Source organism: Bos indicus x Bos taurus, chromosome 7, assembly GCF_003369695.1.
Source record: "Bos indicus x Bos taurus breed Angus x Brahman F1 hybrid chromosome 7, Bos_hybrid_MaternalHap_v2.0, whole genome shotgun sequence".
In the NCBI taxonomy this organism is placed as follows: Eukaryota; Metazoa; Chordata; class Mammalia; order Artiodactyla; family Bovidae; genus Bos; species Bos indicus x Bos taurus.
Genome location: NC_040082.1, coordinates 26,667,367 through 26,683,176, shown reverse-complemented (window position 1 = coordinate 26,683,176; position 15,810 = coordinate 26,667,367). Strand labels below are relative to the sequence as shown.

Here is a 15,810-nt window from a genome sequence, read left to right as displayed (position 1 = left end):
AGTGAGAGCCAGGGCAGGGCTGAAACTCCACAAAGATGAGAACGAGCTGATGATAAACAGGCAATCAGCCTTCAGAGGGCAGGCTGGAGCTGGAATGCAAGACCTAAGAGGAGATAAAGCAAATCACAAGAACCCAGGAGAGCTCAGATGAGAAGAGGGTACAAGAAGGTTTCACAAAGGGGAGCAGGGAGGCCAAACGGAGGGAGTAGCACTGGATAACTTGACAGACCTGGGCGAAGAGCCTAAGTGATGCGTTACGAAGTCAAAATTCTGGTTGGCTTGATAATGGCCAAGAAAATTGATGTCTATTTTCCTCTGAAAAATACAGTAGCTCCAGAAAGTGATTAACTGGAAGCTAATTAATTGGTTGGCAGATATGTCAGGCACATCCTAAAGGATATGAGGGAATATTCTAACCAAAGGCTAACACTAAAAGGGGCATGGGTAGGTGGACCTACACTTTCCAGGAGACATATTGTGCCAAAGAACTAAAATAGCAGCATTAAACAGAGACACTAGAAACTTAAAAGTCACTTCACTAGGGCATGTTTTCCTCATTGAAATGCTAATAGTGAAAGAGAAAAATGAATGTAATATTTTCTATAAATACATTTATGTTGACAATAGCTAGCAAATAAATACTTCACAAACGAAAGACACCTTACTCATGAATGTAAATGAAAACTCAATAACCTATTCATCATAGCACCACTGACTTTGAAGAAAAATGACAAAGATCTCTAGGATAAACCAAAGTAATCAGGCCAGATGGCCTTAACTACAATCAAGAGTGTTGGGTAGAGAAGCTTTGTCTAAGATGTGGCATGTGCACAAACAATACACCACCAAGTTACAGGAAGAAAAAGCTAGAATTTGCATATTTCCTATCTGCTTCATCTTAGAAGAAAAAAAGAAAAAGAAAATTTGTAGATATTTAATGTGTGGGTTCAATGTTTAGTAACACCATAAGGGATATACTATTTTTATAGTACCAAACCACAAATGTAGAGAGCAAGCTGGATGCACAGAGGTACCAGAAGCTCTCCTTCAAGAAAGCCGTAGCCAGAGCTTCCTAAACCAACACACATTCCCTGAAAACAGGAGTCCCCACACTCACTTAAACGGTTTACCAGAGTGCGGTAAAAGTCACTGCAGGAGCTTCCTGCTGTATTGAGTTCCCCTTGTACTGCTGACTGACTGCTTAGTCTTTAGCAAGTCTCTGAGAGTCTCTGTAGCCTCATAAAACAGAAATAGCTTAGTCACTGAGAAGGCTGCTCTAAAGACAAAATGAGATCGCCGATTAAAGTTGATTCCTATTTTATCTGAAAGGCTTTACAAATGTTCATCTTACTTGAAACAGTATTCCCAAGTTCTAAATTTTACTCATTGGCATATTTTCAACTCATATTTTTAGAGGAAAATGATTACTATTCTTGTAACTATATTTTGCTACTATAAAGATAGCTAATAGCCACAAATTAAAATTCATTTGCACACAAAGGAATCAGAAGTCATTCGGTTCTCATTATCATAAAAACATGAATGGGCCTGCTGTGCACATACAATTCTTTTAAATCCCGCTGTTCAGTTTTGCAGTGGTTTCAAATATGGCTCCTAAGCAGACGCATCCAACTTCCTACATTTCTGTTTATTGCTTTTGGAATGTTGAATCCATGACAATAGAGCTTCAGTAATCATACCTGAAGGCAGACGCAATGCCGGATATTTCTTTCAATTCTTTGTACCTGTTATAATAGGTATCTCAAAAATATTTATTTGAATTAAAAAAAAAATTATGAAGCCATTTAGAATAACCTCTAAATCGCAAAGCCGACATACAATTTTTAGGTACAATCAAGGCTTGCTTTCCAAAACTGCACCCTGCCCTCAATCTCATCTACTCCTCCCATCACCCGAACTATTGCTTTGTGTATTTCTCATGATGTGCTATATGTAAATGCTAATACATTAGTACTTCATAATGTCTTAATATGCCTCATTGCCTTGTCTTAGGGAATTCTTTTCTTTCAAGCTGTTTAAAGAGAGATATAACACAAAGAAATTACTACAAATGAGAATGGATGGAAACGTAGGGGCAATATCTGGAGTACTGAGTAGATATAATATGCATAACAGGGCTTCCTAGGTGATGCTAGTGGTAAAGAACCTGCCTACCAATGCAGGAGACTGAAGAGATTCAGGTTCAATCCTTGGGTCAAAAAGATCCCCTGGAATCTTTTTGGAATCTTTTTGAAAAGATACCCTGGAATGGGTATGGCACCCCATTCCAGTATTTTTGCCTGGAGAACCCCACAGACAGAGGAGCCTGGCAGGCTATGGTGCATAGCATCACAGAGTCACACGACTGAAGCGACTTAGCATGTGTGCACACAATATGAATAATACAAAGTTAACTTTTAAAAAGATTAATTTATGGCTATACTATAATACTAATTATATGATGTCTCTTTATTAACTTCACCAGAAATTATCTGGGAGGCTTGGTAATTTTCTGACTACTTTGGATTTGGCCAATCATCATTTAGATACCAGAATCTTAGTGATGTAAGAGTTTTTTTTTTTAACGGAAAGGCTGCCTGAGAGATTATCTTTTTTGTAATATCTACAGTTTAGGAAAAGAGCAAAAGCTGATCCCATAGTATTGATGTGATTTGTCAGCCTTCGAAATCAGATTTTTGGCATTGAAATTATGCACTCAGTACAAATACACTGATGTTGATAGCACTTTCTTTTGCCATAAAAGTATTTTCTGTATAAATACCCTACTCAATTGTGCTTTGCTCATCAAAAGTGGTTCCCCCCCAACCCCGGACTTCCCTGGTGGTCCAGTGGTTAAGAATCTGCCTGCCAATGCAGGGGACATGGGTTTGATTCCCGGTCTGGGAAGATCCCACATCCTAACTAAGGGACAATTAAGCCCATGCACCACACCTATTGACCCTGTGCTCGAGAGCCCAGAGGCTACAACTACTGAGCCCTCGCATCACTGCTACTGAAGTCCACACACCCTAGAGCCTGTGCTCTGCAACAAGAGAAGCCACTGCAATCAGAAGACCATGCACCACAAGTGCAGAGCAGCCCCCACCCACCACAACTAGAGAAAGTCCACGTGCAGCAACAAGGACCTAGTGCAGCCAAAAATAAATGAATAAGTCTTTTAAAAAAAGAATTTCTTTCCTAATTGGATTGTGGAGATTTCTTTTGATATTATAAAATTATAAACACATTTAAAGGTGAATTTATAGTCCAAGCAAAGTATAGCCCTCCTTTGATTCATTTCATGCACTCCAAAATACATTACCATTTATGAAAAATAGAAGATGTTTTATAATCCTACATAAATTGTTTCATTATTCGATCTCTTTTAGATCTGCTTTATAACTGAACACTTCATGCAGGCTTACTGTTTCCAATATATGAAATATTGAAAGAGTGAATCAGAAATCAGAATATTCCTTCTTCTTGCCAAATGTTTTCCAGTGGCTTAGAGGCCCCTTGATCTTCAAAAATCTTTCCTTTAGCTCTTTTCTACATGAATTGTCCAGAAGGCAAGGGAAGTTAATGGCTTGAAAAAAGTTAATAAATTTTATGGCTACAACACTCCCTTTTAAAAATATGAAATGGACTAAATTAAATAAGGCTTATTTAATTTGAAGACCAAAATTCAATTGCTTTCTTACACATTTCCCTGAAATTAGTATTGAAATGAAACTGTGTAGGGTTAGCTGCAATTCTGACAAAGGTCAGCATTAAAGTATGCAGTCTAACAACTCTATTAATTCTATAATTTGGTTGAAATAATATGCAAACTACCTTAAATTAGCAAATGTCTCACGAAACAGAACAAAAGGTCATTTCTTAAGTGACATTGTGACATTTTTCTTCCTATTAGTCATTTATATTATGCTACTCTTTATGAAATCTGAAAATTTTTTAATAGATTCAACTACAGATGGTGAGTTATCCATTTTCTTTAGTCACCACCAATAAATAGGGCAATGAGTACATACACAGAAAATTTATGAGGTCTTATTCAAAAGAAGTTTTTAATCAATGCAAGTTAGTTCATAGTGTTCTTTGTTTAGATGTATCTACTACAGCAAGATATTTCTTCACAATTTTGAAGATTATCAACAATAATACACCTACTCCTGATAGAATGTCACTAAACATCAACCTCATGCTGAATTTTAATCACTTTGTATAATCTGAGCATAAACAAAAGGGAATTTACTCAATCTTTTGAAAACATCCTGAAAATGAACTTTAAAAGCATGCAGCCATTCTAAAAAGGGCATGATTTCAGTATAGAACATTGCTAAATGACATAGTGTTCTTTTTAAGTTAGTAATAATATTATTACTGCTCTCAGGTAAAGAATCTGAAAAATAGCTGATGCTGCCTAGGTAAAAATATTTATAATTTTTTCTTGCCAATGCAAATGTATATAATTTATCAACATTGCTCAGTCTGTAACTGAAGTAATGATATTTCCATTTCATAGTTTTATTGGAAATTTCCTTTTGGAAGAAGCAAAAATACATATGCATATCTTTCTGCTTGGTTATAATTGGTGTCAGATGATGTTCTGTTTTATCAAAAGCCACCAGAAAGAGAAAGAAGGAACGGGTGGCTGAGTACTCACTACGTGCTTCCTCTTTTCTGTTATTTGTCTTATTTAATCCATGTTAAAACCCAACAAAACTTCTGGGGTTTTGCTTAGAAAATAACATAGGAAATAACAGCTTGATTCTAAAAGATGTCTGTAAATTCAATTTGCTTAAAATGCCACTTTATCTTATGGGCTTCCCTGGTGGCTCAGATGGTAAAGAATCTGCCTGAAATGCAGGAGACTTTGGATTGGGAAGATCCCCTGGAGAAGGGAATGGCTACCCACTCTAGTATTCTTGCCTGGAGAATTCCATGGACTGAGGGGCCTGGTTTAATTCTAAAAGATCTCTGTAAATTCAATTTGTTTAAAATGTCACTTTATCTGAAAACAGGGTTTAAAATCTAATGTAACCATGTGTTAAGAATGTTCAACTCCAAGTCAGGAATGATTGCATTATGACCTTTCAACTTAGGTATAGTAAGACTTTAAAAGGAGGTCTTAGAATTTAACCTTTGTAGGATTTTGGAAAACACACTGATAGAATTTCCTACTTAAAGCTTAAGAGACCATCAAACATATCAAGAGATGGGATAATGGTTTTTCAGAGGTCTGAGAAATGCCTCTCACCTAGGGCTGCCTGTGGACTTAACATATTTTTACCGTGTTCATACAGAAATATTATGATGATTACAAGATTAACAGTAGTTCAAGGAAGCAAATCAATTAGGTAAGATCACTCCAAATAAATCCCACAAAAACATTTGGCTGAGGAATTGCTGAGATTCTGACTTTAGAGAAGAGACAAGAAGCAACATTAAAGTAATAATAAGAATAAATATTAAAGTGATATTTGAATACATAAGAATTTCTTAAAAGAATGCATAAGTATTCCTTAAAATATATCACAATTGGGCATAAAGGGTTTTTGAGGATTCATTTTCAATTGTATTTCCAGATAATATATGATTAAGTTTTGGAAAAAACTACAAAACTTAAATAAAACTCTCATTATTAGAGGGTTACATGTATAGTTGGCATATAAAATAATTTAAAAAATTAGCAGGAGATCAATAATGAAGGAAGAGAATTTAAATTACCATCATAGTTTATCTTCTGAAGAGCTGTTTCTCTAAAGCAATGCATCTTAGTTAAGATTACAGATAAAATTTATAAATTCAGAAGCCCTAAATAAGGATAAAAATTGACTGTACACCAAAGATTTAAAAAATATCACCCTATACATTATCTGTGAAAATATTAATCTTATTTCCAACAAAGATACAAGTATAACAATGTACAGTTGAACAGATTCTACTCTCTTGAGGAGAAAGCACTAAAAATAGTTACAGTGCTGGAGCATTTTCTTGCATGATGTCAAAAAAGAAAAAAATAAGCAAAGATGTCAATTTCCCTTGCCTTGGAGATTCTGAATATGTTTTGCCACAACAAAAGAATAGACATACTGAAAGAATTGGTCCTTGAATTGACAGAAAATCTGTCACCAACAGAATGAATCAATTTCAGCATGCAAGTGACTTTAAGAAGACAGATGAAAAGTCATCTTAAAAAAGTGATGGATGAAGGTTTGCACTGAACATTACACCCTGATTCATGTACGTAAAAATACTTGTTTTATCTTTCTAAAGAAATTTTCCATTGGCAATACCCTTAAGTGGTTATTTCTAGAGTCTACCAGTCTTTTTGAATTACTTATGGGGTGTAAAATATTTTATTTCACATGGCATTATGATTCACAAACATTAGCCATACCCAGTGAATCTGAGATATGACTGGTATGTTTTCAATTTTAAAAGTATTATATAGTGACAAAGAACAAGTTAAACTTCACCATTCAAGTCTAACAAATGGAAAGGAAATTCTCCATGGTCTCTTCTAATTAAGAACTTGAAAAGTTCACAAAAGCTATCCACTTCCTTTAGTAAAAAGGTTGGAATTTTAATATGATCTTTTAGATTTACTTTTCAAATATTACTCAAAATTTTGAGGATATTAGCAGTTGGTCTCAAACTGGGGATCAAATTATATGCATTTTAAGTACAAATCAATAACTTAAATAATTCTTTGACGGATTAATTCATTCTTTCATTCAGCAGTACTTATCGTGAGAATGTCAAGTGATACAGCCACAGTGGAAAACAATACAGAGGTTCCTTAAGAAACTAAACACAGGGTTATAATATGATCCTGTGATCCTATTCCTGGGCATCAGCTGGGGAAAACTATACTTCAAAAAGACACCTGCACCCCAATGTTCACTGCAGCACTATTAACATTTACAACAGCCAAGACATTGAAACACCTAAATATCCAGCTACAAGTGAATGGATAAAGAAGATGCTGCATACATATACAATGGAAAATATTCAGCCATGAACAATAATGAAGTGATGCCACTTGCAGCAACATGGATGGCCCTCGAGATTATCATACTAAGTGAAGTAAGCCAGGCAGAGAAGGACAAATATCATATGCTATCACTTACACAGACCCAGACATAGAAAACAAACCTGTGGTTACCAAAAGGGAAAGGGGATGGGGAAAGGATAAATTAGGAGGTTGAAATTAATATATACACACTGTTATATATAAAAAGATGACCCACAAGGACCTACTGTATGGCACAGGGAACTATCCTCATTATTTTGTAATAACCTATAAGGGAAAAGAATCTAAAAATGTATATATATATATATATCTTAAATATATATATGTAAGATTGAATCATTGTGCTGTACACATGAAACCATCACAATATTATAAATCAATTATACTTTAAGAAGACAAAAACAGTATTTACTGAGTGCCTACCACATGTCAGATGTTGTGACAGGTTATTTAGTTAGGTACTGGACAACAGGTTGAGAAAGTAGAAAAAAGACAAATGTGGTTCCATCTGCCCTGAGCAAGTAAAGCAGCACAAAAACACAATTTCCAGTGGATTGTGATAATGGACCGTGAGAGAATTACAGGGGACACAGTATGTCCAGGAGACAATTTAAGCCAGATGTGGTATGGGATGGAGCTGGCAGCGAAGCTGGCCAGAGAAAAGCACATCTACAGAAAAGCGAAACTACAGTTGAAGTATTTAACCAACAGAGGGCTGAGATTTTGTGGGCAGAGATGCTCTTTCCATTCTTTTTTCTCCAGGAAGACGATGTTTATAAAGGATGGGGAAGAGAGAGATAGTGTTGTTTAGTTTGAGAAACTGAAGCAAAATTAGAAGGGTGGTGAGAGATGAATTGAGGGCAAATCACAAACAGATTTTTAGGCTATCTTAAGGAAGCGTCCCTTTATTCTGTGGCTGATAGAGAACAACTGAAGGGTTTAAAAAAGGAGTAAAAGAATCACATTTACACTTCAGAAAAAATTCACACGGATGGCAATCTTGGAAACAGGTTTTTAGAGAGTGAGGCCAGAAGACAGAAGGCTGGTTAGGAGGCTTCTGCAAAAACCCAGGTGAAAGAGGGCAGTGGCCTAGATCTTGGAAGTAGCAGTGGGGATGATGAGAAGTAATAGAATGTTAAAGCAGTTGAATCCATTTCAGTAGTTGAAATAACCAGTTCTTGCTAAATTAGTTAAGGTGAGTGTATGGAGTTGGTGAGAGTGAGGTTGTTAGGAAGATACCAACCTGGAAGGGTGGCCTGGGGAAGGACAGTGGGAAGAACCAGCTAAAAGGATGAAGATAAACAAACTGTGGTGTCATCCAAACCAAATAAGAACAATGGCTGATGAAACAGGTGATGTCTTAGGAACGCAAACTGTGTTGCTCGCTTCTGTACCATCACTATTTATCACGCTCTGTGATGCTTCACAGGGGCATCACACACATTTATCAAGTGAATTATTTCATTTAGTAGTATTGCTACTTATACACAAGGACATAAGACTGGGTTGTGGGATGATAAATATTTAGTGTTTTATATAGGTATATAAAACCTACCTTCAAAAAGCTCAAAGAATAGGAAAACGAGAAAGACATACATAATTATGTATAGTATATGGTAATGTGAGACCTTAATAAAGCTTCAGATCAATAAAGATCCAGACAGAATGTCACAGGACAGTAAAGAACAAAAATAAGAATAGGGAAAAAGTAAGAGTAGGGAAAAAGTAAGGTCAAGAAAGAAGAGATTATGAGAAATTTCAGGTGATTTGGTAAGTATAATTTCATATGTGCAGATTTGGTTTGATGAGAGGTGAGATTTGCCATTGTAATTGTTTTTGCTATTTCCAGAAATACAATGAATTACAACTTTGAAACTCATAAATGTAGCATAAAAATCAGTAAGAGGAGAACTCATCTTTCTTAAATAAAATGAGCTCATGATGGAATTAAGCTGTCTTCTTTGCCACAGAAGACATTAACAAATTTGTGCCTACCTAAAAGTACTCCACAAATAAGTGCATTTCAAGAAGGTTGTTTTAAAAAGCACTGACTGTAACCTTGCCTCATTTGCAAATGATAAACACACTCTGCAATGTCTATGCTTTCCTTCTATAAGCAAGCACTCTTATGAGAATGTAATCAAATCACTCCATTGCTTAGCAACCACAGGTAAAGGGCTAATAAGCCATGAGTCATGATTCTATGGGAACAATCTGCAGGTCAGTGGCATGATTTCAAGGTGGTTTGGCTTTCTGCTGTGATGCTTTCAAACCAATATTGACACAGAGCATTAGAAGAGATGAGAGTTAAAATGCAAATGATCACATAATCAATTGAATTGACCTGTACATGGTGTGATTTGGTTCACTCTGCTGCCTCAATCTGACAGTAGCATCTGTACATCAACATCAGCGTAAAAACAATACATGAAAATGAATTCATAAGGAATTTTTGTTTTACCCATTTAGTTAAGCCAAACAGGAAGACACATTTAAATTAGCATGAAGGTAATGACTCCTACAGACACCTAACTAACAGGAAATCTTAGAAGGAAGAAAGACAGTGGGTTGTGAGATTTTTAGAAAATATTACCTGTAGCCACTGTGATTGGTCATTGTGGCCGGAGGTCCAGGCATTCACTTTGCCCTGCTTGTCCAGCCGGGCTTTCCTTGGTTCCCAAGTGAACATGTCCATATTGAGAGTTCTGAAGATGCTGGAGGCAGTGATCTGATAGTCTTGTATATGTCCTGATTTCATCCCCAGAGGCTCAGAACAGCCTGGAAGAAAATGAGAAGGGTGCCATGAGAAAAATAATTTATCACCCTGAAAGTCTGCAGCATTCATTTTAGATAGGCAAGAGAAGATTAAGCATAATGCTATTCATTCCCCCAAAGAGAGAGCATCTAAAGTAAAAAAAAAAAAAAGGCTATAATCTGAAACAAAATCGAAAAACAAGATAGCCAATTCAAACTATTCTGTCTGAATATATTTTGGAAAAATTGAAAACAAGACAGACAATTCAAACTACTTTTCTCTGATATATGATTTTGCAAAATGAAAACAATGTTGAAATGCTCTCTCCTATCTCATTACTGATAGCCTCATAACGGGTCCCTGGTTCTCAACAGCTTCATTTTGTCCTTAAAACTGGAACATTTTATCAGAAAATATATTTGGTTTTCTTTTATCTGTTTCTATAACACTGCAAATGAAAATTCTCCCAGGACAATGTCATTTTCACAAACTGCTCCGATGTTATATTCTAAACTGGACAGTATTTTATTTTCCAAGAAACCTGTTAATCACTATCAGTGACTCTTATAGTACCAATATGGCCTCTTCTGGAAGGTAAGAAGCTCTTATTTATTCAGTGTTTACCATGTGCCCTGCAGTGTACTGGTATAAAATTTAATAGGTAACAGAAGAAATGAGCTAATTCTAGCAAAAACCATGACTGGACAGCCTTTTCATACATTTTTGTGTTTCAATCATACTCAATAACTTTTAGTAGTGGATATTTTTTGAAGATTCTCAAATCTGCCACATATATTTTCAAGTGTGACGTGGTGTGAAATTTGGGTTTGTCTGTTTTTGAAAAATCTAGTCTGTGTGTGTACATATACACAGAATTTAGTAATCTTGAATTACAACTCTGACAAAATTACATTCATGAACCTTGTAAAATGCAGTGTGATTATATGATTACATTAGACAGCAGTTGAGTCTTCATTTGTAAAATTTTACGTTTGGGCCAAAGAACACACAAGGTAGTGTGATCATCAAGAAAACCAAGATAAAATAGGAGACCGATCAATGCCATCTCTTCACACTCAACTGGTGCTTGACTTACTAGATGTGTTGCCTTGTACCTATTACTAAACCTGTTTGTGCCTCAGTCTTATCATCAGTAAAATGGTGATAATAATAAGTTCAGTTCAGTTGCTCACATATGTCCAACTCTTTGTGACCCCATAGACTGTAGGACACAAGGCCTCCCTGTCCATTACCAACTCCCAGAGCTTGCTCAAACGCACATACATTGAGTCGGTATTGCCATCCAACAATCTCATCCTCTGTCATCCCCTTTTCCTCCTGCCTTCAATCTTTCCCAGCATCAGGGTCTTTTCCAATGAGTCAGCCCTTTGCATCAGGTGGCCAAAGTATTAGAGCTTCAGCTTCCGTATCAGTCCTTCCATGAGTATTCAGGACTGATTTCCTTTAGGATTCACTGGTTGGATCTCCTTGGAGTCCAAGGAATCTCAAAAATCGTCTCCAACAACACAGGTCAAAAGCATCAATTCTTTGGCGCTCAGCTTTGTTTATGGTCCAACTCTCACATCCATTGATGACTACTGGAAAAATCGTAGCTTTCACTAGACAGACCTTTGTCAGCAAAGTAATGTCTCTGCTTTTTAATATGCTGTCTAGGTTGGTCATAGCTTTTCTTCCAAGGAGTAAGCGTCTTTTAATTTCATGGCTGCAGTCACCATCTGCAGTGATTTTGGAGCCCAGAAAAATAAAGTCAGCTACTGTTTCCACTGTTTCCCCATCTATTTGCCATAAAGTGATGGGACCAGATGGCATGATCTTGGTTTTCTGAATATTGAGGTTTTTTTTTTTTTTTGAATATTGAGTTTTAAGCCAACTTTTTCACTCTCCTCTTGCACTATCATCAAGAGGCTCTTTAGTTCCTCTTCATTTTCTTCCTTAAGGGTTGTATCATCTGCATATCTGGGGTGATTGATATTTCTTCCAGCAATCTTGATTCCAGTTTGTGCTTCATCCAGCCGGGCATTTTGCATGATGTACTCTGCCTATAAGTTAAATAAGCAGGGTGACAATATACAGCCTTGATGTACTCCTTTCCCCATTTGGAACCAGTCTTTTGCTTCATGTCTGGTTCTAACTGTTGTTTCTTGACCTGCATACAGATTTCTCAGGAGGCAGGTAAGGTGATCTGGTATTCTTATCTCTAAGAATTTTCCACAGTTTTTGTGATCAACAGAGTCCAAGGATTAGCGTAGTCAATGAAGTAGAAGTAGATGTTTTTCTGGCATTCTCTTGCTTTTTCAATGATCCAATGGATATTGGTAATTTGATCTCTGGTTCCTCTGCCTTTTCTAAATCCAGTTTGAACATCTGGAAGTTCTCAGTTCACATACTATTGAAGACTAGCCTGGAAAATTTTGAGCATTATTTTGTTAGCATGTGAGATGAGTGAAACTGTGTGGTAGTTTGAGCATTCTTTGGCCTTGCCTTTCTTTGGGATTGGAATGAAAGCAGATCTTTTCCAGTCCTCTGGCCACTGCTGAGTTTTACATATTCACTGGCATATTGAGTGCAGCATTTTCACAGCATCGTCTTTTAGGATTTGAAATAGCTCAGCTCGAATTTCATCACCTCCACTAGCTTTGTTTGTAGTGATGCTTTCTAAGGCTCACTTGACTTTGTACTCCAGGATGTCTGGTTCTAGGTGAGTGATCACACCAGTGTGATTATTTGGGTCATTAAGATATTTTTGTATAGTCTTCTGCGTATTCTTGTCACCTCTTCTTAATATCTTCTGCTTCAGTTAGGTCCATACCATTTCTGTCCTTTTCTGTTCCCATTTTGCATGCAATGTTCCCTTTTGTATCTCTAATTTTCTTGAGGAGATCTTTAGTCTTTCCCGTTCTATTGCTTTCCTCTATTTCTTTGCTTTGATCACTTAAGAAGGCTTTCTTATCTCTCCTTGATATTCTTTGGAACTCTGCATTCAGATGGATATACTTTCCTTGTTTCTTTCACCTTTGGCTTCTCTACTTTTCTCAGCAATTTATAAGGCCTCCTTAGACACCCATTATGCCTTTCTGCATTTCTTTTTTGGGTGGATGGTTTCAATCAATGTGTCCTGTACAATCTTATGAACCTCTGTCCAATGTTCTTCAGGCACTCTATCTATCACGTCAGATTGCTTGAATCTATTTGTCACTTCAACTGTGTAATCATAAGGGATTTGATTTAGGTCATACTTGAATGGTCTAGTGGTTTTCCCTACTTTCTTCTATTTAAATATGAATTTTGTAATAAGAAGTTCATGATCTGAGCTACAGTCAGCTCACAGTCTTGTTCTTGCTGACGTATAGAGCTTCTCCATCTTCAGCTGCAAAGAATATTATCAATCTGATTTTGTTATTGACCATCTGGTGATGTCCAAGTGTAGTCATTTCTTTTGTTGTTGGAAGAGGGTGCTTGCTCTGACCAGTGTGTTCTCTTGGTAAAACTCTGTTACCTTTGTCTTGTTCATTTTGTATTCCAAGGCCAAACTTGCCTGTTACTCCAGGGATGTCTTGACTTCCTACTTTTACATTCCAGTCCCCTATGATGAAAAGGACACCTTTTTTTGTTGGAAGTTTAGAAGGTCTCTTAGGTTGCCACTGAACTGTTCAGCTTCTTTGGCATTAGTATTTGGGGCATGAAAAGTGAAAGCCACTCAGCTCAGTTCAGTTCAGTTCAGTTGCTCAGTGTGTCCCACTCTTTGCGACCCCATGAATGTAGCATTCCAGGCCTCCCTGTCCATCACCAACTTCCTGAGTTTATCCAAACTCATGTCCATTGAGTTGGTGATGCCATCCAACCATCTCATCCTCTGTCATCCCCTTCTCCTCCTGCCCTCAATCTTTCCCAGAAAGCCACTCAGTCATGTCCAACTCTTTGCAACCCTATGGACTATACAGTCCAGGGAATTCTCAGGCTGGAATACCGGAGTTTGTAGCCTTTCCCTTCTCCAGGGGATCTTCCCAACCCAGGGATAGAACCTAGGTCTCTTGCATTGCAGGAAGATTCTTTACCACAAAGGAAGCCCAAGAATACTGAAGTTGGTAGCCTGTTCCTTCTCCAGGAATCAAACTGGGGTCTCCTGCATTGCAGGCTGATTCTTTACCAACTGAGTTATCAGGGAAGATTTGGGGCATAGACTTGGATTACTGTGATATTGAATGGCTTGTGTTGTAAGAGAAGAGAAATCATTCTTTCATTTTTGAGATTGCACCCAAGTACTGCATTTGGACTTTTTGTTGACTAAGAGGCCTACTCCATTTCTTCTAAGGTTTTCTTGCCCACAGTTGTAGATGTAATGGTCATCTGAATTAAACTCGCCCATTTTGGTCCATTTTAGTTCACTGAATTCTAAGATGTCGATGTTTTCTCTTGACATCTCCTGTTTGACCACTTCCAATTTACCTTGATTCATCAACCTACCATTCCAGGTTCCTATACAGTATTGTTCTTTACAGCATTGGACTTTACTGCCATCACCACTCACATCCACAACTGGGAGTCATTTTTGCTTTGGCTCAGCCCCTTCATTCTTTCTGGAGTTACTTCTCCACTCTTCTCCAGTAGCATATTGGGCACCTACCCATCTGGGGAGTTCATCTTTCAGTGTTATATCTTTTTGCCTTTTCATACTGTTCATGAAATTCTCAAGGCAAAAATAATGAAGCGGTTTGCCATTCCCTTCTCCAGTGGACCATGTTTTGTCAGAACTGCACAATGACCCATCTGTCTTGGGTAGCCCTACACAGCATGGCTCATAGTTTCATTGAGTTAGACAAGGCTGTGATCCATGTGATCAGTTTGGTTAGTTTTTTTTGATTGTGGTTTTAATTCTGTCTGTACTCTGATGGATAAGGATAATAGGCTTGTGGATGTTTCTTGATTGGAGGGGTAATATTAAAAATGACCTCAAAGAAGTATTTTTAAAAAGTAGTTAATCAACTATTTAGAAACAGTGCTGGCATGTAGCTAGCATTCAGCAAATGTTAGCTAATTTATTATTTCCATAAAATTCATCACAACAGGTGACAATGTTACATCCACAAGTCAGCATATCAGTGGGTATTAAAGAATATATTATGACTGACTGCAGTTTCTAATGGAGAAGGCAATGGCACCCCACTCCAGTACTCTTGCCTGGAAAATCCCATGGACGGAGGAGCCTGGTAGGCTGCAGTCCATGGGGTCGCTAAGAGTCGGACACGACTGAGTGACTTCCCTTTCACTTTTCACTTTCATGCATTGGAGAAGGAAATGGCAACCCACTCCAGTGTTCTTGCCTGGAGAATCCCAGGGACGGGGGAGCCTGGTGGGCTGCCGTCTATGGGGTCACACAGAGTTGGACATGACTGATGCGACTTAGCAGCAGCAGCAGCAGTGGTTTCTAAAACTAAGTATTTTAAGTGAAATCTAAGAGTGGTGGCTTAAACTCTTCTTTGATAAAACTAATTCTTAACTACAATTACTTGCTTTCTGTTCCATTCAATCTAAATCAGTTTTTTCTTCTTGAGGCTCTTCCATGTTTGTCTTCACCTGTACCTTCTAGGAAACTCCTATCTATGCAAAATGACAAAAACTGATACACAGGTTCAGCCAATTGGATGTCTAGCTTAGTTCTTGCTGCCATAGGAAACCTATACCCCAGGTCTCATAAATATTTCTAGATCCTAAATATAAATGCTAGAAAAGAAAAAAATTCATGACCAACTGCTAATATCCTCAAAAATTCATGACAAATCTCAAAGATTCCAGAAAGTTCTAAAGTCTTAGTAGCATGCTGCTTGTCTTCAAGCAGTTCTAAATTAACATGCGTTCTCTGTATTATGACTGATAATAATAATAATCAGTCAGTCTGATTTCTGACTCATTCATCTATCATCACCACCAACTCTCTGTCCTCCTCCTACCTTGCCACTGGAACTTTGTACAACTGCTTCCTTGGCTTTTGGAAGAG

The 15,810-nt window shown here is 37.3% G+C and overlaps 1 protein-coding gene across 2 annotated transcripts in view; it reads right to left on the bottom strand.

The window, feature by feature from the left end:
• Positions 1–15,810, bottom strand: part of EDIL3 (EGF like repeats and discoidin domains 3) — a 482,936-nt gene that overhangs the window by 128,361 nt on the left and 338,765 nt on the right. For both annotated transcript variants that reach the window (XM_027545670.1, XM_027545671.1), the window contains one exon: positions 9,633–9,817. In XM_027545670.1, the coding sequence (XP_027401471.1) occupies positions 9,633–9,817 (185 nt within the window). The remainder of the gene's footprint in view (positions 1–9,632; positions 9,818–15,810) is intronic.